The sequence below is a fragment of the Colletotrichum karsti genome (genome assembly GCF_011947395.1).
Source record: "Colletotrichum karsti strain CkLH20 chromosome Unknown Scaffold24, whole genome shotgun sequence".
NCBI classification, from domain to species: Eukaryota; Fungi; Ascomycota; class Sordariomycetes; order Glomerellales; family Glomerellaceae; genus Colletotrichum; species Colletotrichum karsti.
The window spans coordinates 203,150-227,380 of NW_024065924.1; the positions used below are offsets into that span (position 1 = coordinate 203,150).

At 53.3% G+C, this 24,231-nt stretch overlaps 4 protein-coding genes across 4 annotated transcripts; 2 read left to right on the top strand and 2 right to left on the bottom strand.

Moving 5' to 3' along the window:
• Window positions 1-930: 930 nt before the first annotated feature.
• CkaCkLH20_07557 (acetyltransferase) lies at window positions 931-2,488 on the top strand (the record flags this gene model as incomplete). The annotated part of the gene is made up of 3 exons (XM_038890274.1): window positions 931-1,467; window positions 2,047-2,251; window positions 2,307-2,488. The coding sequence occupies 3 exons, from the start codon at window positions 931-933 to the stop codon at window positions 2,486-2,488; spliced, it is 924 nt and encodes a 307-aa protein (XP_038744324.1).
• A 6,581-nt stretch (window positions 2,489-9,069) lies between these two features.
• On the bottom strand, window positions 9,070-13,941 carry CkaCkLH20_07558 (GTPase activating protein; the record flags this gene model as incomplete). The annotated part of the gene is made up of 1 exon (XM_038890275.1): window positions 9,070-13,941. One exon carries the CDS (start codon window positions 13,939-13,941, stop codon window positions 9,070-9,072), a length of 4,872 nt encoding a protein of 1,623 aa, XP_038744325.1.
• Window positions 13,942-15,585: 1,644 nt separating this feature from the next.
• Window positions 15,586-18,636, top strand: CkaCkLH20_07559 (chromosome segregation protein; the record flags this gene model as incomplete). Its single annotated transcript, XM_038890276.1, has 4 exons — window positions 15,586-15,655; window positions 15,725-17,602; window positions 17,653-17,956; window positions 18,009-18,636. 4 exons carry the CDS (start codon window positions 15,586-15,588, stop codon window positions 18,634-18,636), a joined length of 2,880 nt encoding a protein of 959 aa, XP_038744326.1.
• Window positions 18,637-20,942: 2,306 nt separating this feature from the next.
• On the bottom strand, window positions 20,943-22,805 carry CkaCkLH20_07560 (uncharacterized protein; the record flags this gene model as incomplete). Its single annotated transcript, XM_038890277.1, has 1 exon — window positions 20,943-22,805. The coding sequence occupies one exon, from the start codon at window positions 22,803-22,805 to the stop codon at window positions 20,943-20,945; it is 1,863 nt and encodes a 620-aa protein (XP_038744327.1).
• Window positions 22,806-24,231: the final 1,426 nt, after the last annotated feature.

Below are 24,231 nucleotides of genomic sequence, written 5' to 3' on the forward strand. Positions count from 1 at the left end.
TTGTCTACACGGTTGGCTTGCCGGCCCTGCTCGGTCGGCTGGTTACACTCTCGTACACACCCCACTCTTTGCGGCCCTTATGCATCCTTCTTCCCACACATATCAGGATAAAGGTCTCCCCAAGGGTACTACTTTCTCGGATTCTGCTCTCCTACTGGCCGATCAAGGTGTGTGTAACCATCCCGCCCCTTTGCGAAGATGCAATTGCTAACATTAAGACTTGATAATCCCTCAAGCTTCCGTCTCTATTCTGCAAACGCTCTTTTGCGGATTCGATTGCTTCTTGGGCCCACTTCGAGATCCCCTGGAAAGGCCGTCCGCGAGCGTTGGCAGAGAATTCTTTGAAATTTTGTCAATCATCGACAGGGGCCCTTCGCGGCTTCAACCGTTCCCAGCTCGCGACGACGCTCTGTTTCCCTTATAATTCAGTCAACGCCCTTGACAGCGCTAGCAGCTGGCCCCTTTCCTGAGCACCTCGTGGTGGGCATTCACCGTACTTACACCGCACACAAACCGAAACCACCCGAAGGCCGAAGGAGTTGTCCCATCAACTCGCTTAACATACCTGCCATTCAGAACCAGGTAAACTCAAACTGACCTGACTGTCTCTCGTCTTAGCACAGACTGCTTTTACACACGACTTATTCGGGTTCAGTCAGCTAGAACTCCGCCATTGTGATCTTCTCATGCCGTGCATGGCATCCCCTCGTCCATCAAATAGGTTAGTTCAACTTCTGCGGAGTTATTCAAGCTTACTCATATTACAATACGGTTGTGGACCATTGTGTAACCTTACACTAACTTTCACAGGGATGAGCTGACAGTCGACTGTGCTCAACCGTACGCGTCATGAGATATTCTCCGGAAATGCAGATCGACCGCCTTGTAGGGCCTAGGGATAGCCCCAAGCCTACCCAAGAAACTTCACCAATGTTGCTACGGGACCGGCAGGACTGCGTTCCGCTTAGAAATATCCTCGCAGAAGACGACATAATCGTGCTTCTTACGCCCGTTGTTGTTCCCTACAACAGACACGCCGAAAACGACCGAGATCCATTCGAACCACTTGGCCGTGCCATCGCCTCCCGACATGCCCTGATCCGCCATGTGCCTTACACAAAACGAGGCGGCATCAATAAGATTCACTCAGAATTCATCAGAAGAGCGAAGGCAGTCGTCTTTGTCGTTTCTGGGCCCCCTGTGGATGGTGATGTCTCTCAACTCGAGATGGCAGAAACTGCGCGGACTTTGGCCAACGAACGACCACAAATTCTGGTGGCATGTTGCGAACTCCAAGCCCAGGACATACCCGACGAGAAGTTCCCCACCATTGTGCAGATTGCAGGATACACGCCGTCGGAGCTTGAGACGGCCGCCTCTATCATGTTCGGTGAATATCGGCCACAGCCCATAAACGCCGTTCCCGTACAAAACCTCGTCATTGCACCGCGGCATTGGCCTGTGGAGGTGTGTGGCCAAGATATGGCACCAATACACCAACTTTGGACCGAGTGTTTGCCACCGAAATACCATCTTCCACAATTCGCGCTTGTCCTGCTGCTTCGACGAGATGGGTACGCTATGAATTACATCGTTCGGGAACCGAATACAAAACAGATTATCGGATTCTGCGCAACGTACACCACGTATACGGACAGCGATCAGGAAAGTCTGCTAGGCTCCTTGGCGATGCTACTGGTAAAAGGCGCTTATCGAGGGCGAGGTATTGGCTTGAGCCTTCACAACTATGCACTGAAACAACTACAGAGAACCCGAGGTGTCAGGCGACTACAGCTTGGGTCGGCTTTTCCACGGCTGCTCTATGGTGTACCGTCTGATTCGTTCGCAAAAGAGTGGTTTGGACGTCGAGACTGGCAGATGAACGGCAACCATCCTGACCAGGGTATTGAGGCTTCAGACTGGTTGCTCAGATTTGAAGACATGCCAGTGACGAGTCTTTCATCAGCAGGGTTGACATTTCGGCGGTGTGATTTCATGGAATTTCACCCGGTTTTAGAAATCGTGGATCGAGACGCAATACGGAAGGGCAATATGGGATGGTACGATCAATACGCCAGACTGGACGGCACTCCTCACATTGAAGACGTCATCATCGGCTTGGAGGGTGAAACCATTGTGGCTATCGCTCTGACTTACATCCCCAACTCTGGAAGCCCAATTGACGAAGACCTACCATGGGCCAAGACAATTGGCATGGACGTTGGTGGTGTAACATGCATTTGCATTACAGGTTCGTGGTGTCAAAAGCACCATTTCGTGGTGACAACAGCTCACGCTTCTCCTAGACGACAACCGTGAGATGGTAAACAGCCGAGATTCGGTCATGATTCGCTTGCTCGATACCTGTGTCAAGATGCTGGCTGAGCGAGGCATGCGACAAATGTTTATCGACGCTGTAAAGGGAGGGAATGCCGGCTTTCAGTCTCTCGGTAAGGACAAGCGCTGGCTTCCTTCAGCAACAGACTAACATCCGTGAGCAGGTTTCCGAGAGTGGGCGAGATATAAGGATGTATGGCGAAAGGTTTGAGCACAGATCCTCACGCACGTAAGATGATTTCAGCCATCGCCAAACCTGCTGGGCCAGGTAGCAATATCTCACATCTGGCAAAGGTTGCCGGCGCTTATTTTCTGATCATCATGACCCCGCCCGGTCTATTCTTACAGCAAACCTCGAAATGTCAGATATCCGGGTGTTAGATGCGGGGCGTTTTTATGTCAACTTTCTAACGGCTACATCACTACTGTTGGCTCGTATTCAAGACGCACGGCTGTCCGTCTGGGCTCTGGCCTCTACCTTGTTCCTGTTTCCAGGAGCCCTAAACAATCCAGTGCGTATCAAATTCGCAACAAGATACTTCAAGCGAAAGGGTGACTTCCCCCCACCGCAACACTAGACAGGGGCTACAGGAAAGTAAGCAGTACGCCCCAATGGCAGCTTGCTTTGCTGACCGTGTCTGACACGGACACATGACGAGCGATCGTGGCACCTATCACAGGTATCATCTGTCTGCAGTGGGTGTCTGGGCAGAGAGAGACGTGCCGCGAGATGGGGTTGTGGTCGGCTGTTGCGCTTCTATCAGGGAGTTGGCAGGGCCTCAAAGATCTCATTCATCCCCCCCCCTGGATGACGAACGCCTATGCAATCAGCGCCCAGTCTCTCCAAGAGCAGGCGGGTTTGGCAAGGTCCGCCAAATTGGGTTTGACCTGACATCAAGGAGGGCCAGGGTAGACACTAAGTGACAGAAGCCCCTGAACAACACCAACAGCAGAGCTTCCCAGTTCTGGGCTCATATCTGCGCTCCAAAGACCTGTTTTTCCAAACCAGAAAACGTTCAATCCGCCGAGCGGTCATACACCGAGACTTGGCATGCCCCCTTTATCTGCGTACGTAATAGCAGACGAGAGTGAAGTTCTTTTTCAAGTGTCATAAACACAGACACAATAGCATCGAAATGACAAATATCCCTCGCCGAGCAACGGCGGAGTCTTGGAGGAAGTATTTGATCTCCTCTCAAGAGCCGCAATAAGGAATAAGTCATTGAAGCCCAACCGACGATCACCAGACATCGGCCCCGAAAATCGTCATGCACACACACCCTGTCGGTTCCGAGGTGGCGCTGAGAGAAATCCGATACTAGGACTGCCGATCAGGCAGGCCGAGTTGCGATACCGAAGCGTCTCGCGTAAATTGACCGACCACCAACAAGTCCATAAAAGAAAATCTTCAGTACACTATCTGGATGGCCTGATGAAGAGCCAACACACGGACCCTTACTACGTCTCCAACGTGTCCGGGGACTTCACAGGCCTTGGGAATATTCCAGACTAGGGACGATTGAACTCGACTGGTCCGGGTGGCCGGGAGCAGCCGAACCAGGCCGACTACTGGCTTAGCGTCCGGCATCCCGGTGAGAGCGGACCGGGGTTATCTCCGTCCTACGTGCGACCCAACCAACCGAAACCAAACGGGGCAAACACCGTTCATCCCTGCTCCCCGGATCCCTGGTCCAGGTACCGTTTGTCTGCTCCGTCGTATCAACGATGCAGCTCGAATCGTACGAAATCGTTATTGGTCTTTCTGCTCGAACGCAGCTATTCGGCGCGGAGCGGAGCAAGTTCCTCGGCTGTAATGCAAGCTGCACCTGAGAAGAGAAGCAGCTCATGCGAGCATCTACGTACTCAAGCTTGTCAGCATGGAGACGGGAGAAACTCCGCCTGGGCTACAGTAAAACGCAGCGGGTAAGACTTTCGCAGCTGACCTACGCCATGTGCACACAGCGAACGAAAGGCAGAATCAACTGACCGGTCTGGTCCGTCCGATAGGGGCAAGTCGATCCACACCTCCGTGCCGAGCAGCCATCCGACGTTTTCAACGGTTAAGCCCTGCGGCTTTTCGTCTGTATCTCTCTACGACAACGTAATCGACACCGTTTTTATCTTCCGAATCGGCCTATACGGTGATGGAAAGCCTTTGAGCCCAACGTTGTACCAAACGGGAAGTGGAGGGTGGGCAAAACGGCACAGCACCGTCGCGCGTTTCCGTACCCCAGCATTTTCTTTTCTTTTGTTAAGGTCACCGCTGATCTCGGGCCCAAGAAGGCCGGCCCTCCACCCCTCCTGGGCTTCTCCAGCAGCACGGTCCTGTCTTTAAAACCTCGCTGCTGCGGGCCAACACGGCCACCTGCCTCCGAGGGGAAAGCTCCCTGATTGACGGCGGCCAGCGGCCGCTCCTCCTGTGCGACGCTACCCGCGTGGGTTTGGAGCGGCAGCTCGTGTCACCTCCCCAATCAATCCCCATTTGATCTGAAGCTGACGCGCAGAAAGACAAGGGTTGGGATTTGAGAAGGACAAAGAAGAGAGGGGTGAACCCAACAGGGGGTCGTCTGCGTGCCCTCGGTGAAGGCTGCAACCACCGTCTCAGATGCTCGTACATACGCTCGCATAGACGTTCTGAGAATCTCGGCCGGAAATGTTGAGTAGAATTTGCTTGTGCTCTAGCGCAGGATGCTAAACACCAGAAGACTTTCGTTCTTTACGTTTTTTTACCTCGTTATACGACAAGAGAAAGAGAGAGAGAAAGAGGCGTATGTTGTGTGCGGAGAACACCTCGCAGACCCACTCGCGGAGACGGCATCCGTCTTACATACACTACGAGTACGCCGTCTGCATTTCTTTCTGCTCGAGAAAAGTCTGCCACGGTACGGGACTAAACGCTCGGCGGTTTTCTCGGTATCTAGCTTCTCGGACGGTCCCAAGGAGCTGGGAACCCCGTTTTCTTCTTCCTCCAACCCCTCTTTTCACTACGCGGTGCCGGGTGGGACACAGGACGATGCTGCCCTCGGAAGCTAGACCGCGGACCCCTCTCCGGTTCCACGAGGTAGAATGGGCCAACTACGGCGCCTCTGCCCTTTTGTAGAGCGGGTTGCCTCTGCTTTGGGTTCGTTGGACGATGAGGACATCATCATCGCCCTGTTGCACTCCGTCCACGGTGACTATCGCGAGTAAGAGCCCGGGTGTGATTGGGAGGCGGAGAAACTTCCGCCGGGGTAAAAGTCGTCTTGCGGTGTATAAGCGAGGTGACCAAGGCGAGCTTGAGGTGGTACAAGGCATCTGAAAACCGGAGCTGCGATCACTGACGCGCAAGGGAGCGGCATATGCATGCGGGTGACATGGGTGACATTTTTTTCGTCTTTCCTGCTAATATTCGCTCTGTTATTGTGTATCCGTATCCCGGTCTAGAGAGGCATGTAGCCAAGGCGGAGGTTAGACGCGGGTTGTATGCGAGTTTTGTTTGATACTGCTGACGGATTTTTGTTCTTTGTTTTTCTACCAAAGTCCCCTATATCCCTATGCCCTTATCAGTTTTTTTCTGACATGGTGTTCTGAAAGAGGAAATTCGTAAATCGGTGGCTTTCGTTGCATTTCATAAGTGGAGACGAATGGGTGCGTATATCAAGTGGTTTTTTCTTATGAGTTCCTGATGGGGTCTGTTTGGGAGGAATGGCGGAAGTTGCGGTCAGCGGCAGTTGAGAAATTTGTCAAGCGGTCTTGTGCGGAAGGGCGTTTTGACATCGGTTCCTTGCGACTGAAAGAAAGCATACGATGATAGTTGCCCCGAAGACACAGTCCAGAAAATAGATCGCTGGTTGGCATTGTCTGATTGACTTGTAAACGGTGAACCCGAGGACAAGCGCTTCAGAATGATAGATCGCTAGAAGTGAAATGCCGTCCATCGTTGGGAAAATCGACTGAGGCAAATGGTTTCATTCTGGTCCGTCATGCGTGAGGCTTTTCTTCAGCTCACTTGTGGAAATGACCGTTACTTTGCAGTTCTCAGGGCCGCTCAGTCGGCACACAAAAGAGGGCTGGCTACTTAGCAGCTTAACTGTGGTGCTCTTTCTGTTGTTCGTTGCTCTTACTACTGCCGCCGGATTGAAAATAACCCTCAGAGAAAGAAGGACTTTCGGCAGGACTTGGTAAGAAACAGCTGCAACGAGATGGATAACTTGAATTGCTTGTTCAAGTTTAGTATATTAGACAGAAAGTCTTGTCTAAGATGCCGACTAGGCCGCCTACTTCTATGACAATTGCGATTAAAGAGACGGCTCTCCGGGGGGAAATATGTGGATGTGAGGATAGAGAAGCTCGCTGTCTACGATAGCGGGATGTCGTGAGGGGGAAACTGATACGATGTCGTGACCGAGGACGTTTTGAACAGTGAGCGCCCTTTGGAAAAGAGATTGCGTTTCCCACGCCATGTTGGTTGGGCGACGAAGATGAGGAAAATAGGGGGGCGGTTGTTGGTCCTGAACGCTGGGTCTTGGCCGTGGCTTCTTGGCTGAGCTGGGGTGAGTGAGTCTCAGCCCCATGTCGAGGCATCACGCATCATATCCATCAATTCACAACCAGCAAGGCCTTTGAAAAGAAGTTATCAACTAGTAAACTCCATCAAACTATCTAAGACCATATAAAAACTATAAGCACAGGTCTAAACATATCGTAGAGAATTCATCTAGGTTCGTGTTGGTGCGGCTGAATAGTCCTAGTCTGTGCCCCCGTAGGAATCTAGAACACGCCGACTCGCGAAGCCAGAGTCGCCATTGGTTCGCTACGCCGGAGAGTTGACGTTTTGCTCGAGGTGCGTCTTGCTGGATCGGGGAGTTTTGGAGTCTGCCGAGCGTCTGGAAGCGGAAGCCACGATGGTCGCAAGGTTTTCTCGGATTTCCGGTTTGGGGGTGTGCTTAGGCCTCGTGCGATGAGATCGTGTCGCGGCGGCGGCGTAGCGAGGGGAGAGGAGAGGGGTAAGGTTTCCGAGATGTGGTTGGTTCCTAGGTGGGATACTATCGACTCGCGTCGAGCTTGTGTTGTTGATGAAGATTTGTGCAATTCACGGTTTGGATTTGGATGTTGATGTAGTGTTGTGGGTCTTGTGAGAGACTGGTGATGTTCTGTTATTGCTTCGGGGCTTAGTTTGTTGATTGTCGTGTGCTTTGAAATGAGGAAGATGAGCGGATGGCGCAGTGTCGCTGCGGCGACATATTGTGGTTAGCGATGCGCAAGTTACAATGAACGTATACTCGTTCGATTCTGTACTTATCTTCCGGGCGTGATGTGTGAAAAGATGTCGTTTGGGTCTTCCAAATAATGCCCCCTGCCAAGAGTGTTTGACAGATGCGTAGAGTTCGCGTCGTGGATGACGATCGAATCGTGCTGTAAGTCTCCCGAAACACCAAACTACAAATTTTAAGTAGACTATTTCATGACAGACTTATTGATCGTATCCGTCCGTGGTCCTACAGAGATGAACCCGCGTGCTATTCTGATTGCGGGTAAGTTCGGTATTCCCTTTCCTCCTGCCTAATCATATTCAGCACGAAGTCGAGAGAAGGGAGTTTTGGGCCAGAAGAACATCAGGCGGACAAATGACTTTCGTTTTTCGGTGGTGTCCCGAGTCCCGGGTTTATGATTTTGAATACTCGAGCGATGATGCTGTCTATATAGACCAGGTCTGCGCTGGCAAGCTCACCAATGCTGTCTTGTATGACTGGGGATCGGCTTTATTGCAACCTCAACCAACAAGATGTTGAAATCCCCGGACAAAGCCTAGATGACGACTGCTGTGATTGCTTAGTGATTTCAGGGGGATCACAGGGCTTTGGTATAAATAGCGTGTCATCAATGATGCCGATTGAGCTGTCTGTGCCTGGGCCACTCGCTGTTTTGAAGTCCGAGGGGGCTATATGGTCAATAATCTTGGGCATGGGCATGGGCGTATGAAAGAAAATTTCGCGGTTGACTTTCAGTCGAAATGTCACGAAGCAACACGACAAGTGGTAGAACTACCGTGTTGGAACTCGTGAGAACGAGAATGAGCTCTCCCACTTTCCGAAACGGTGCCGTTCTTGGCACAAAATACGCCAGCTCTCTTTCTTAGTGTCAAGCGAGAGTCGATCTTGAACATCGCGGGTTCATAAAGCGTATTGATTGTCCGGATAATGATATCGGAATACTCAATGAAGGACGGTGGCAGCAATCTAGAGGATGAAAAGTGTGGAATTGTATTGGGAAGAACACATTGTACAAGTGCCAAAAGAGATGCAGTGTGTTGCATAGCGCCGCTGGTCGGGCAAGAGGAGACACGTCGACATTCGCACACGATGGAACGTGGAAGAGGTTGTCGAAGCCGACGAGTTGGAAGCGCTGAGTAGAAGGCACTAAGTTGTGGCGGGTTGAATCGTGAGATGTGGAAAGGAGTATGTTTTCTTTTCGTCACAATAGCCTACACACGAACGAGGACCAAAACGCCTCTGTAAAGTAGAGAACAAAAAACTTTTGGTGGTATTCATCCCGAAGCAGCCGCCTCCATCCCCTTATAATCCTTGCTTCCCATGGCTAGAAAAGTCATCAATGACGCCGTATGTCGAGGATTTCAATACATGGTTTTTCTTCATTAGTACCCAATACACACATCCACGCCGGAATTTTGGTTTGTATGTCGCTTGCTACTGATCTCGAATAGCAATAAGAACCATGGGGTTCTTTGTATATTTACGCCCATTTGGAAAAGTCGACCGATTCGACCAACGAGTCGAGTCCGTTACCGGGGACGATCTCGGTGTCGTTGGTGGTGGTCGACAGCATCGAGCTACGATGGCTGGTCTGTTCGCTCGTGCTTGTGAAAAAAGTTGCCACAGACGATCGGCGGAGACTGCTGAAGCTGTCGCGCATGCTGGCTGATTTGGCGTCAATTCCATGGGGATTGGGGCCAACCACAGCGCCGCCGAGTGAGGTAGGTGGTGGTGATGGGGTCGAAGCGTTATTCATGTGGCCAAAGTGAGGATGTGACGGATGGCTCGTGACTGATGCGTTCTTTGGACCGAATTTTTCACGGAGCCGCTTGATTTCCCTAAGTCGGTTGCGCCAAGAGCTGATGTGCTCGCCAACCTCGCGATTTGCCCATACGAGGCAAAAGACGGAAGCATTGAGCGCTAACAGACGAATGAACCCGGGGAGTGCTCTCAGACTGACCATCTTTGTCTCGGATGCGGGCGAGATCTCAGGGAAGCCTGGCTTGCTCATGACCTGCACTTTGTAGAAGGGCGGGTGCTTCTCGCTTGGCGGGTTCTCTCTCATGGCGAGGAAGCCTGCTCGCGATTCGGGAGTGATGACGATGTTGACGTAATTGAATTCACTCGGAAAGGTATCGAACTTGAAAGGCATACCCGAATCGTTGAAGATGATGTTGACAAAGTCATTGCCAATATGTCGCTTCTTGTTGATGCAGTGTGGGTCTCGCTCCAGATTCGTAGGCATTTGCGTGGTGACATGGAATACGATCTCGGTGACTCGGTCGCGCCAGCAGAAGGTGTACTCGCCGTCGCTGTCGTATTCTCTGTCGAGGCCCTGTGTATTGAATTTGGAGCCCTTCAACTTCGTTAGAGTGCCCAGTCCGTTAAGGAACGTCACGTAGTCGCTGCTGCCTGATACGTTGGCAAGGATCTCGGCTTCTTGTGTTTGGCCTTCGCCGATGTAAATCACTCCGACCTTGTGCCCATCTACTGTTGAGTTGCGGTCAAAGACCCTCACAGCTCGCTGGACTGCTTCGTCGTCCGGGAGGGGGACCGGGCGTGCGCCGTCTGTAGTTTGTGGGGTGGAAGTCATCAGCTGAACCATGATGTGGCTAGGCAGTATGTTGTTGTTCGTCGGTTGTCCATCTCTTGCAAAGTCAGATATGTATTGTGCTTGATGGGCTGGACGCGGTCGGAAGTTCTCGTGCACAATGTAAGACGATGTTCCGGAAGGTTGACGCTTGGTGATCTGAGACCAGCCTGTGGTTGTCGACTGTTCAATGGTCACGATACTGTTGCCCATCACCCACCTACGCTTCAGAATTTCACCAAATCGCTCTTTAGTAAAAAGGAGATCTTCGGAAGACTCGTCAGCGTCAGCGTAGGCCACTCTCTGCATAAAGTCGAGGGTGACCAATGCTTGCTCTTCAGGGTTTTGTCCGCCGTCGACGTCAGAAAGCAGATTCTTAGCAATCCAACCGACGTGATTAGCACGATCCGGCAGTTTTAGCGCCAAGAACCAAAACGTGATGACATGATATGCTAAAGCATACACGTACTGAGGAAGGTCGTCAGCCGCGTTGGGATGGAGAATCTCCGGTGCTGTCGTGCTAGTCGGCGTTGCCGCTTCGCTGTGGAGACTGCCTCGTTGCGTTTGCTTTTTATCTCGGACGTACTGAAGATATCTAACGCAGATTCCGAAAACAATGCGGTACTCGTCTTCTCTGAAATTGACGTACATGTTGGGCATTCTGCTCAAACACGCAAGAAATTCCAAGATGTGCATAGCAACATGCGGTTGCGTAATGATTTGCGCCATCTTCTGCAACATCTGCACCAGTGTTTTGCTGGTGGACAGAGGCAATTCGTGGCAGCAGATGGACAATGCGTGAATGCAATATTTGGCGCATCGCTCCCAAGTCGAAATGCCCTTGACGAACGCTTGTACAATTTCATCTTCTTGGTCCTTCAGGAAGAACTCATGATAACTTAATATCATGGTCAGACTGTGGAAAAGACAGATGGCGACGTCGGCGCGCCGCAAGCTCGTGCAGTTGGGCGGCTCTTGAAAGTTGTTCGTCCGAATCTGTTCGCAGACCACCCGTCGAAGTTCTTTGATCTGCGGCACTGCGCCTCTGAAGATGGCGTGATTGGTCAGTTGTGAGGGTAGATGCACCAGCACCATGCTATAAACCTCCCAGTCGCTTCCATTCTCAACGATGTGGACTATTGCGTCAAGCCAAGCCTCCATGTTCAGGGCAATATGTCTAGGTTCCACATCGGTGGATTCTGGGATTGCGATGTCTGATTCTTCGACGTGCGAGACCAGTATCGGGCTTGCGATGGCCGATGGAGACTCTGGCAGAGCTTCGGAATCAGGCAATGCCCAAAGTTGTCTGTACGGGTGAATTTGCTTTGCGCCGCTAGCAGAACGAATCGGAAACGCTCTATCTTGGGTCGAAGAGCTGCTAAAAGAAATCCCCCTCGTAGCTCTAGTGACGGCGCCATGTTCCGCTCTGGATCTAGCAGCTTGAGCGTGATCCTCGTCGTGCTTCCGAGCTCGAAGTGGACCGGTGTGTTGAAGGGTCGCTGCCAAACCATCGGATTCTGTATCCTGGATCAAGAAGACTCGGTTGGCCCAGTCTGCTCGAAGGCGGAAGAGGAGTTTCATCGCCACGAGCCGAGCGTCGGTTTTGCAAGAGCTCGTCTTCGCCGTATTGACTAGTGTATCGAAAAGCTTCAAACTCTTCGCACCGTCGAGGTTCATGCAGCGCATAAATAGCTTGACGTAGCCTCTTGTCACAACTCCTGAAGCTGTGTGGCTTTTTTGAGGGGCTGTCGCTTCGTTCATGACCGGCGTTGTAGGTCGAGACGTTGTGGATGATGGTATCGGCGACAAGAGACGCTCATTGACAACAATTGTCCTCAAAGTGTCTGTTATGTAGTCGAAAAGTTCTCTGTCGGAGGAGACAGCAACAGACACCATGAAAGAGACAACAGACTCAAGAACTAGCAGATTGGTCTCATCAGCTATATTGCTGAGGAGGTCCTTGATCAAGTTGGGGACAACGTCATCGCCGAGCCCTTCTCCGATGAGATCCATCATGTCGTACGCCTCCGTCACAGCTTGAAGTGCCAGAAGACGGGTTTGAGAGGTACGGTTCCTGTTGGCATAAAATTCTTTGAGGACCAGCGACAGATTTTCTTCCCATTGCAGGTCTGATGGGGAGCAGCATCGGAACTCCTGAAAGTAGGTGAGAACAACTCGTGCCGCTGAGTCCGGAAGACGAGCGTGAATGCTGATGAAGAATTTAATGATGATCTGTCGCGATACGATTTCGCCCGTCCTCATGCTGGCCAGATCCTCTAGGCGCGCGATAAGCTTCAGAAGCTCGAGCCCAATGGCTTCATCTGGTCGGTCAGGTTCCGTCTCCGGAGCAATCAATCCGATGCCAGTGACCATGTTAGGGGATGCCTTCTTTGAACACTCGATTGCGACGTCCAACAGATCCGCCCAGTCTTCCTCAATAATCAGACTGTGGACTTTACCATCTCCATCTCGGAAGAGGGAGTTCACCAGCTTGAGAATGGCGCAGTGGACTCGGCCTGAATCTGTACTGCGAACGGCAGCGACTAAACCTTCAATAAGCAGCGCATAGGGCACGGGCGGATAGCCCTTTTCCATGCTTTTTGTCAGCAGCTTCTCCAGGACAGCCAGCACGCCACGGATGTCCCTCGTATCTTTTCCTTTACTGGCTCCGTCACGGGGAAGATGTCGCAACAAGTCGACGAGGACCCTTACCGCCGCGGGGCCGTTGTGCGATTTCAGTAAGAGGGATATCGTATGCCATGCGATTTTGGAAAGGTTCGGCACCAGGCAGAAGATCGAGCCAAGCACAAGAACACACTCCTTGAAGCTTTCCGCGGGCAGGGTGCCGAATGTCACAATGGTATCGATGACGCTGATGGAGGCCCGTAAGTCCGCTTCGATGGTAGTGCTGAGACAAATACCGACGAGCGCTTTCATCAGGCCGGACATTGCGGATTCATCGGCCACGTTGGAGCCAAATTTGATGACCTCGCTGATGAAAATGAACAACTGGTTGAGATTTTCCTCCTCTCCGGCAGCCGAGGTTTTGGCTTTCGAGGCATTCTTCTTCGCATCCCGGCTAGCCTGCTTTCTTGCGACTTTGACGGCCTGGTATGCTTCGCAAAGCCACTTGCGCAGCAAAGGGATCACGTCGTAATCGAACCCATTCAATTGTCTTCCATGTTTCGATAGATCCACGACAGCAGCAAGTTGCAGATGGAAGTCTTCGGGATTTGCAGGAGCCGTCAGAGTCTGGAAGTACTCCTTGCGATCGAGATCCGACGCTTCTTTGTGTTTGACGCATTCCGAAAGAAGTTCCCAACCAGCCACACGTTCAGCTTCTGGCTTCGTCGCATCGATCATATCCTTTGCCGCATACCATATGTCCTGTACGGGGTTGAGAGGATACTCGGAGACGGCATATCGGAGGGAGTTCGCGGCGGCAATTCGATCGCTCGCGGTTCCATTCCCAGCCCTCAATAACTCGAACGATTCCATGTGGTTCGGCGAAAGACGCAAGGTCGTACGTGTAGCGTTCACGTTGGCAGCTATCGGCGAAAGGATAGAGGAGGTAGACTTTAGGCTCGGCGGAGGAGATTTGGTCAACTTAGCACCCGTCAGACCCTTGAAGACGCTCGCCAGGCCGCCGGGGCGACTCGAATCTGGCGACGACGGAGCATCTCCTGGGGAAGGCGACATGTGCACGTCGGGCTGATCGAACTCGGTCGGAATATTTCTCGACGATACTATGCGGCGGAGCATGTTAGCTATGTTGCGGCGCAGTATGCTTCATGTCGACGTGGTGGTGATAAAAGACGGCGAAAGTGGGTTGATGTTGTCATTCCTTTTGCGAATGACGATGATAGCGTCGTTCTGGATCCACAGCGTGAAAGCTGTCGACGATAGAGGAAGGGTGAGACGTAAGGACGAGAGGAGACAAAACAAGAGATGTTTGCGGAGAGTCACTCACAGTCAAACTTGCTATCAGCCCAGCTGGGAAGGTCTGGAATACCCCATCCACGGCGGCGAGGCGAGCTGCAGGCCAGATAGTCCCGAAGCGGAAGTGGGAGACGGAGTGGGAGCGAGTGGAAGCGGGAGGGGGGGCACGCCGCACCTCACGCTCACGTAGCAAGGTCCCCGGCTGCGACTGGAACCAAGGTCAGGTCCGGTCCGACTGAACAAGGTCGGTCGGTCGGTGGTGTGTTGGTGGTTTGGGTCCGGCGACTGTCTGTTGTCTGTCGTGCCAAGTCTTCGGGAGCTGCTGCTGCGCTATCACAACATCAAATAGCACGGCGGACTCTGTCGGTTCTCTGGTGGTGCAACTAGCAGAATTGCTTGGAGGAAAACTTGAATGCTGATCCCGTCAGTCGGTGCAGGGCTGGGCTTCTGTGTGGTCAGGGGGATGGGGTGGAGGTAGTGCAGTTTTTTAGGGGGGCAAGTACCTGCAGCAAGAACCAACAGTTCGTGAGCTCCCTGATGCGCTCTTTCCCCGTTGCAAGTCAGTGCCCCACCTGAGATGGGCCAGCTGATCCAACCACGATATGCAAGGTTCGCACCAACGTTATTCCGTCATCGCCCTATGACGATACCTAGGTGTGGCGTCATCTGCAGTCCCGCTTTACCTTGGGTACAGTCCTGCAACTACTCCTCGCTACCTCTAGGCCTATCTTTGCTGCTGTTATCCATAGTGCAATCTCCAATATCCGTTGTTACCCCTGAAGTACTTGACCAGGAGTGAAGACCGTTGAGCTATGTATTCACTTTATTCCGTATCCCCCGATTAAGCCACGGCGTCGGGGCCGGTCCCGTCCGGCTCAAATGTCGGGCACAGGCAACCAAATGTCGGGAGCATCCGGCGGTCGGCACGGATAGGCCTGAGTTCGAGAATAGCCATGTCATCGATTTCTTCCAAGCTGTTTCGCAGACGGGCTTTTGTTTTCTGGGCAGTGGTCTATTTTCCGCTTCTGATGTGAAGTACTACCCTACAGATCCCCCGTAAAAGTCCTGCATTCACTGCAGGAATTTCTTCAGCAGTTTCAGGCTTTGTTATTCTTGCGGCAAGCCAGACGGCCAAACGGCGTCTTCATTCTTCGTCTGGGTGAACCCGTGGACATCGGGCACGGGCCAGGTCGTCCCGGTCTTGCCCCCGGCAGTTTTTCCGAAGACCCCGGCAGGCGTTTCCATTCCCGGTCTTTCTATTCCGTCCCGTCACACCTTAGCCAATGACGGCCGCCCCACAGTACTTTCCATCTCTTTTTCCAAATGGAAGGCAGCCGTTGGTAGCCTCGTCCCCCACAGCAACACATCCCATCCCCAAAAAGTTCAGCGCAGGCAGTGTCCACGACAAAACATTCCTCCGCAACATCGTCACCAATACCCCTTCCCGACGCTGCGAACTTCGTCAAGATGGCCTCCCAAATGGGCACCATCGCCCAGCTGCTGGATGCTACTTTAGACCCCAGTACTCACAAGAAAGGTACTCTATTCACTGTCCTCTTACCCCGCCAACGTTGTTTGCATTGCTAATAAACAAACCGCCAAACAGCCGAGAACGCACTCAAGGCCGAGCAAGCCAAGCCCCAATACTCGCTTCAGCTGCTCAACATCGTTGCTTCAGAATCACTGCCACTCAAGACACGTCTGGCCGCCGCTCTGGCCTTCAAAAACTTCATCCGCTCCAACTATGTCGACGCTGATGGCAACTACAAGCTGCCCGACGACGAGGTCCAAACCATCAAGTCCCAGCTCCTTAACCTGATGATCTCTTGCCCGCCCGCTATCCAGACCCAGCTCGGTGATGCTATCAGCATCATTGCCGACTCCGACTTCTGGGAGCGCTGGCAGTCCCTGACTCAGGAACTCGTCGCCAAGTTCTCCCCCGTCGATCCCAAAGTCAACATCGGTGTGCTCGAGGTCGCCCACTCCATCTTCGTCCGTTGGCGACCCCTCTTCAGAACCGACGAGTTGTACACAGAGATCAACCATGTTATTAGCACGTTCGCACAGCCCTTCGTGCAGCTGCTGGTGCAGACCGACGAGCAGATCACCAAAAACGCCCAGAACAAGGACGCGCTGAAGAGCTGGTTCGAGTGCCTGAGCCTCATGATCAAGATCTTCTACGACCTCTCGTCACACGACATGCCCCCGATCTTCGAGGAGCACCTCGCTTCCATCTCGGAACTCCTGCACAAGTACCTCACCTACACGAACCCGATTCTCGAAACCGATGACGATACCGAAGTTAGTGTGGTCGACAACGTCAAGGCGGACATTTGCGAGGCTCTGGAGCTCTACACCCTGAAGTACGACGAGGACTTCAGCAAGTACACCGAGCCCTTTATCACAAATGCTTGGAACCTGCTGTCCAGCATCGGATCCGAGACCAAGTACGACTTGCTGGTCAGCAAGGCTTTGCACTTTTTGACCGCTGTTGCTGGCACCTCCCAGCACTCTGGTGTTTTTGCCAACGAGGAGGTTCTGGGCCAAGTGGTCGAAAAGGTCATCCTGCCCAATGTCGCTCTGCGCGAGTCCGACTTGGAGTTGTTTGAGGATGAACCCATCGAATTCATCCGTCGTGATTTGGAGGGTTCCGACACCGACTCCAGGCGCCGGTCCGCTACTGACTTCCTCCGCAGACTGCAAGAGAAGTACGAGCAGCTGGTCACTGGCGTTGTCTACAAGTACATTAGCCACTACTTGGAACAGGGCAAGTCCGACTGGAAGGCGAAGGACACCGCGGTGTACCTGTTCATCTCCGTTGCTGCCAAGGGTTCGGTAACGGCCGCTCAAGGTGTTAAGACGGTCAACTCTTTGGTCAACGTCGTTGACTTCTTTGAGCAGCACATCGCATCGGACCTGATGGCGAGTGCAGGCGTGGAGCCCATCTCCAAGGTTGACGCCATCAAGTACCTCCACACCTTCCGCAGCCAGTTGACAAAGGAGCAATGGAAGTTGGCGTTTCCCCCTCTTATTCAGAACCTGGCTTCAGACAACTATGTTGTCTACTCCTACGCTGCCATTGCGGTTGAGCGTCTTCTCTTCCTGTCTGATGACTCTGGCAAGGCTATGTTCCCTCGCGAGGACATCCAGCCGTTTGCGAAGGACCTGCTTGACCACCTGTTCAAGCTCATTGAGAAGGAGAGAACTCCTGCCAAGTTGCAGGAAAATGAGTTCTTGATGAGATGTGTCATGAGAATTCTTATCGTCATCAAGGATGGAGCAGCACCGCTTGCCGAGGGTATCCTTACCCACTTGGTTGCCATCACCAACATGATCAAGCAAAACCCCAGCAACCCCCGCTTCTACTACTACCACTTTGAGGCCTTGGGTGCGCTTGTCAGATACTGCTCTTCAACAAGCGCAGCACTGTTCAACCAGCGACTGTGGGAGCCGTTCAACCAGATTTTGGTGGAAGACGTCTCAGGTATGTCAACTCTTGAAGCCCTGCTGCCGCACTTCGCTGACCGGTCGTAGAATTCCTTCAGTACATTTTCCAGATTCTGGCACTGCTTCTAGAGTCAAGTCCCCGAGATGCCATTTCCGACAATTACAAGGCTTTCCTGTCCCCCTTGCTTGAGCCGACATTGTGGGACACCAAGGGCAACGTTCCTGCTTGCACGAGACTCTTGTCAGCCGTCATTCCGGCAACTGCTGCCTACATTGTCTCGGAGAACAAGCTCGAGCAGATTCTCGGCATTTTCCAGCGCCTCCTCAACACGAAGAAGTACCAACTGTACGCCTTCGATATTCTGGAGGCGGTTGTAAAGTCGTTTGAGCCGTAAGTCTCCGCCTGGAATCATAATTCCGAACGATCACTGACAGGAAAGCAGCGGCGTTGTTGACCAATACTTCGGCACCATTCTCAATCTCACGTTCGCCAAGTTGCAAGGCGCCCCAGCCGACTCTCTGAAGCTGCGCTTTGCGCGGTTCTTCCATCTCATCTCTGCCCGCCTCGAGTCCGGCTATGGTGCCGACTACTTCATGCAGCACTCCGAGAAGATCCAGGAGGGCATTTTCGCCAAGGTGTACCCCGCGTTCGTCTTGGGCGAGACGGAGAAGCTTGCGCGACCTGTCGACCGCAAACTTGCAGTGGTCTCTCTCACCAAGGTTCTCTGCGATTCCCAGGCCTTCGCTCAGAAGTTTGCCAAGGGTTGGGCCAACACTGCCAAGATTCTCCTTGCGTTGTTGGTAAACCCTCCGGTTATGACTGCTGGCCTCGGTGATGAGCTCATTGCCGAAGCTGACGTGGACGACATCGGCTTCGGACTCTCGTACACGGCGTTGAACACGTGCAGGCCGATTGTACGTGACGACTACCCCGAGGTCACCACGGTTGCCCCGTGGGTCAGCGCTTATATCAGCTCTGCGAACCAGCGCCACAACGGTGCCATCTTGAATTTTGTCAACACGCGTTTGACGCCCGAGCAGCAGGCCGCCCTGCAGCAGTACCTGCAGTAGGAGGAGTTACCTAGAGGTGGACTGGGCCTGCCGGACAACGCTGTCTTTTCCATGGGCAGTTGGCACAAAATCCCGTCGCCGTGAGCGAACCGAAGGAACACGTAGGGGTCAGGATGGATAAAAGGCGTAGGATAGCGTCGTCAAACAGGAAAATAGGAGGCGAGCGGATGGGATTATCTCTTGAAAAGACGTAATGAGGCGTACACGATGGGATGAGCGTCACCGAACTCGATCAGATTAGATCGTCGGATGCAGAGCCGGGGCCGGCTCATGAGCAGACAGCCGCCCGCTCCCCGCGCCCGGTCCGGACCGAAACGAAAGCATGGCCATACACAAGAGCGTGTCATAGAGGCACGCATAGCTGACAAGCGTCATCTCTTCTCGAGGCTTCTGTTTTTTTTGAGAAGACAAAAGCCAAAACATTTCATTTTGAGTCAACACACACGTACTCACCCTAGAGGGAACCATCGTCTTGACTGTTAGTGACCTGTCCGTCGTAAACCCCCAACGTTCACCGCCTCTACGAGCAGCACCCTTCGACCATTACTCACGCCAGCCACAAGGATCTTAATACAACGGCCGGGTTTCACAGCCTGACTGACTACTCAACACGACTTGCAAGGCTTCGTTCGACGCCCTCACACTCACCGTCATCGTAACCGCTTCATCCCTCTTACAACCACACCCAACGGCCCCTGGATTTCGCTCTGCATCGCGAGGGTCTGGAATCTTTGAAACCGTCCCGTCCGTGGCCAACCTACCCAAGGTAAGGTGACATTCGGCACCGGCCGCAACCTTCTCCGCCCCCCATCCCCTCCCCGGCCGCCTGCACAGTCCCTTACACCGCCCTCCGTACGCGGGACCGGAGAGCCGGGCTGGGTTGCCTTGCTCTGCTCTAGTGTACAGAACAGCCTTCTCCCGCTTCTTCCTTGGACGTTCTAGTGTGTTCGTATAGTCTTCTAGCGTGTATAGTCTTGTGGTGGAAACCGTAGAAGAAGAAATTTTCGTGAATCCCTGGCTTGAAGCGTAGACCAACTTGTGCACAAGCAACCATGCCTCGCCAGTTCTCTTCCCTGACTTTACTCCCTGGGCACCGCGGTCCGTCCGACAGGGCCTGGCTGTTATCGACGAGAGCTCGTGCACGACAAGGTCAGAAGCGCGAGAAGAGAGACAGAAAAAAAAAGCGACTTACACCGATATTAGCCCGCGTGGCGAACGACAAGCGTGGTGTAAGAGATTTTCGCCGTTACGTGATTGGAGGTGTTGAGCGGTAGATACCGTGACCAGGGGGAAATTCTTCCCTTCTCTCTGAGGACCCTGGAAGCGGAGAGAGGAAGGTGGGCTCTGCGAAATGTTTACTGGGGTGATTGGCGCGCTGGAGAAAGAATGACGAACGCCCCCTTTCGGATTTTTTTTGCAAGACGGCACGAACGGACAAGGTCCGACGCTGATGAGGACGAGTTTTTGCGGTGGAAACTGGACGGTGAAAGAGGAAGTTCACGACGTCGATCTGCGGGAATCGGAACGGGAATTTGGGGCTGCAGTGTGCGGGCGTTGATCTCGGGGGGCCACATGGGCGGGACGCGACGGTTTTACCAAAGGAGAAGGTATCCCGTTGACCGCTCTCCAATGCCGAGGGTTCGAATTCAGGGGACCGAGTCGACGCGTCGAGGGGTGTGAAACGAAATGAGGATTTGGCGCCCGGTTGCCAAGGGAGACGAACGTCATGAGATCAGGGAGGAGACGTGGGTGTATGTATGTAGGCCATATTTCATTAGCTTTTCGTGAAGGTAAATCGTCCACTCTGTACTACAACGTATCTATATGTTCATCTGAACGCGTAAATTGCTCCAAAAAATAAATCAGGGTCTCTTATGTGACGTCCCACATGCCTTCCGCCTTGTGCTCCCCGGCTGCGCATGCATGTTGTAAAAGGGATAATGCCGCCCCGGTCACCTGTTCTTGACGATGCTGCTTCATCCGAGAATCCTCCCCCCTTAGGTAACGTGTAAAGGCCCGACTGCGAAAGTAATGTAATAAACAAGAACGGATATCAAACGCCGGGTCCTGTACTGTGAACCCAGATCATAAGTCGTCATGAGATGCAAACAGTGGTATCGTCAGATCAAAAATCGTACAACATGTACGTCAACTATGTTGCGGCGTGAATGAGTCGGGTATAATCGATTGTGGTTGATGACGGATTGAAAGTGGATGAGTCGGATATTGGCTGAAGTTGGAAAAGTCCAAAAAGTCGAGGGATAGAAGATGATAGTGTTGATAGTAGTTGTTGATGGGCCGCGCCGTCAAATCAGGCCGCCCTCGGCGAAGCCTACGCTGTTCCGCCACCCGCACCGTCGTTCGTGTTCCTCTCGCTCCAGATCACGGGGTCTTGGGGGGACGCCTCTAGCGTTCAAAGTACCTTTGGGTACCTGTGATGGACTTGGGTCGAACTCGCTGCTTCCGCAGCTGCTCCCGCCGCTCGTGTTGGTCTGGACGAGAAGTAAGCTGCTGGTGCTGGAGAGACGCTTGGTGAACTCGGTGAAGCTGAGTCGCTTGGCGCTGGAGCCGGACGTTCGCTTCTCTCCATTGGCTCGGGAGAGGCTCTCTTCGGATATCTTACCAGTTGATGAGGTTGGGACGTCAAGCCTTTCTTGGCCTATTGGCTGAGGCTGGCTGTATGTCCTTGACGTTGTGCTCGGCCGCATTCTGGAATGTGCCGTGTGCGGGCGCGTGGGCGCCTGCAACGGAACGCTGAAGTTGGCTGGTGAGCTCCTCATCACGGGTGAGCGAGGCGACAGTGGGTTTTCCGGGCGGTTGGAAAGGTATTCGAGGGCACGCTGAGCGTTGGGGGCAATCAACGTGTGGCGATTGCCGTTCACGTCCGTCTCATGCGCGTACTCGTCTGGCTCCCCGTCTTCGTCGTCATCGGAATCCTGGTCTTCCTCAGACGAGTCCTCGTCCATGTCGAAAGCACTTTGCATGGCAGCCCTCTCGGCCTCTGCCGCCTTGACTTGCTGGCGTCTCTTTGCGTCTGCCTCTCTCATCAATGCATCAAATCGAGCCAAGGACGTCAGTTTCTCTTCACCCGGAACCTCGCGTTCGGACCCAGGAATGCACCTGAGCTGGAAAGCTCTGTCCAGAATTGTCTCCCGCGGGGCGGGCGGCGAGCTGGAGTCGGCTCCTGGGAAAGGTTGAGGTCCCCCGGAGCTCACGCTGCCCCTTCCGCGAATCGGAGAGCTGACAGTCGACGACCGTCCCTGGGCAGCGGTCCAACCCTCAATAAACTCGCTCTGTTGGTAGTCGCTCATGGTGGTGATAGGAGACGGAATGTCGCTTGGGAGTACCGTGGTGTACTTGTTGGGATCGGGCATCGCAAAGCCCATACCAGCAGGGTGATGCATACTCGTTGGCGACGAGACATCACTGCGTTTCGAGCGCAGGCTCGGAGAGTCGGAACTAAAGGTGACTGGGCGTTCCCGACTTGAGTAGGTCTGCGTCGACGGTTTATGGTGCAGAGTTGTGCGAGGGTTGGGGTTTGGGTTTCCGCTTGGCGGTCGCGGGAAGTAGTCGGAAGCATCTCGGGACCGTTGTTGGGGCGAAAACGGGTTGGTGAAAGACGGCGAGGCTGGACTCTCCTCGGGGCTCATGGGGAGCTTTCTCGAAATAATGAAGCGCGCCCATTCGTGGAGGCTGATGTGGTGGTCGTCGGGAGGGGTGCGAAACCATAGGGTGGTGGCGGAGGATTCTTTGCTGGACATGAGGCCGGCAGCTCTGCTGGAACGGCGCTTCTTCTCCTTGTCGTTGATTGTGATGACGAGAGTGGGCAAGACGGGACCTTGTTTGCGGTGGGCGAGCATTTGCACCTGGCAATCGATGACGGAGCTGACGGGGTACTGATAGGAAGGCTCCCAGTCGTCCTGCAAGTTCGAGAGGCTTAGGTTTTGGCCGGAGAACTCTGTCGTGTTGATTCTTACCTTTGACTTGAAAATGGTGATGTGGTAGTCGTCGATGGCGATGGGCCTCGGTTGGATCTTGGGAGGAGCGGCGCCGTTTGTACGACCGGTGGAGCTAGTTGGGGAGAAGGTAGGACTGGTAACGCCTTCTCTGTGGACGTTGCGACCCCCGACGACAACATATCGAGGCTGGTACGAAGGTGTCAGGCACATGAAGACAGCGGAAAAGCAAAACAAAGCGGACGAGCTGGGGATTCATACCTTCCATATGGCGCGGCCCAGGATTTGGCCCCGATCAGGGGGAATTAAGAGGAAACCCTCGCAGGTTTCCATGGCGGCCAGGCTGTCGAGGTGGCAGGAGAGAGGGAGAGGGAAGGGGCAGTGTAGCCCTAGGGAGAAAAGAATTGGGTATCAAGTCAAGTATAGGATTAAAGAAGCATCCTGAAAGGGGGTGAAGCTGGTCGTCGTCTTTTGGGGTGCGGAGGACGGAGGACGGAGGACGGAGAGATGTTGGAGGGTGTTAAGGATATGACAGCGTTGGCGCATGCAGTCGCAGTTGCATTTGCAGTTTGCAGTTGCAGCAACGACTGAAGAAACAAGCGTTGATGATGTTGGTAAAGAATGGTGGTGTCGAATGTCGAAACGGTGGGTTCTGCACAAAGGGACCAGTATCCGTATGCGTACAGAAGATCGTTTCCCAGATCTCCCCAGCGCCCCCGGCTTGCGCGTGGATAAACAACCTTCGCGTTGAAACAGAGAGAATTGGGTGACTTGAAGGAAGAAGAAACGAGGCCGAGATGGCGTAGGGCAGGTATTCGTAGGTAATAGTAAGGTGAAGGGAAGGATATGAAGGAGGGGGGCGGCGCCAACCAGAGAGGGGAGGGGTGGAAGAAGGGGGGTGAGAGTTACTAAGGCACGGTATGAGGTGAGGTGTGAGGCGTGAGGCGTGAGGTGAGGTGTGGTTTGAGAAGAAGGTCAATGTGCCTGGTGCCTCAGTTATCAGTAGCCGTTGGAATAGCTGGAGTGAGTAAGGTACGGAGGGTAAGGTAAAAGAATCGGTGAGAGGCAGGAGGAATTAAGATACAGAGTACACGTACGTATGTGGAAGGGGGATGGAAGGGCGGCCGGTAGTGCAATGCAAACATGCAATGTAATGGATGATTCTGCCGGAGGGAACCAGAGAGACTTTTTAGGATTAAAATTGACGTTAATAACAGCGAATGAAGTGGATAAGATCTGGAGGGGTCGTTGATTACGATTCGGAGGTTGAGGACGAGGGAGGAGACGGGCCAGTCAACCAGTCCACAACGCGCCCGCAATAACACGGAGTCGCAAGAGTCACTCACGGTGCTAGCAGAGAAGGAGAGAGGAAAACATAAGGGCAAGAAACAAGAGACCGGAGCATTCGAAGCAAGCGGCCGTTTAATGCAGTAGGCGAAATTAAAAGCCGGGCAGCCAGAGCCAGACACGCACTCTCAACCGCAGTTGCAGTTGCAGTGGCAGTCCACAAGCGCAGCAGAAGCAGAAGCAGAAGCAGCAGCAGCTGGCTGGGCCCCTCCAACTTGCAGGAAGCAGGCACAGGAAGCAGGAAGGGTGCGTTCGCCTCCAGGGGCAGGGGTGGTTCAAATCAAATTGGGGG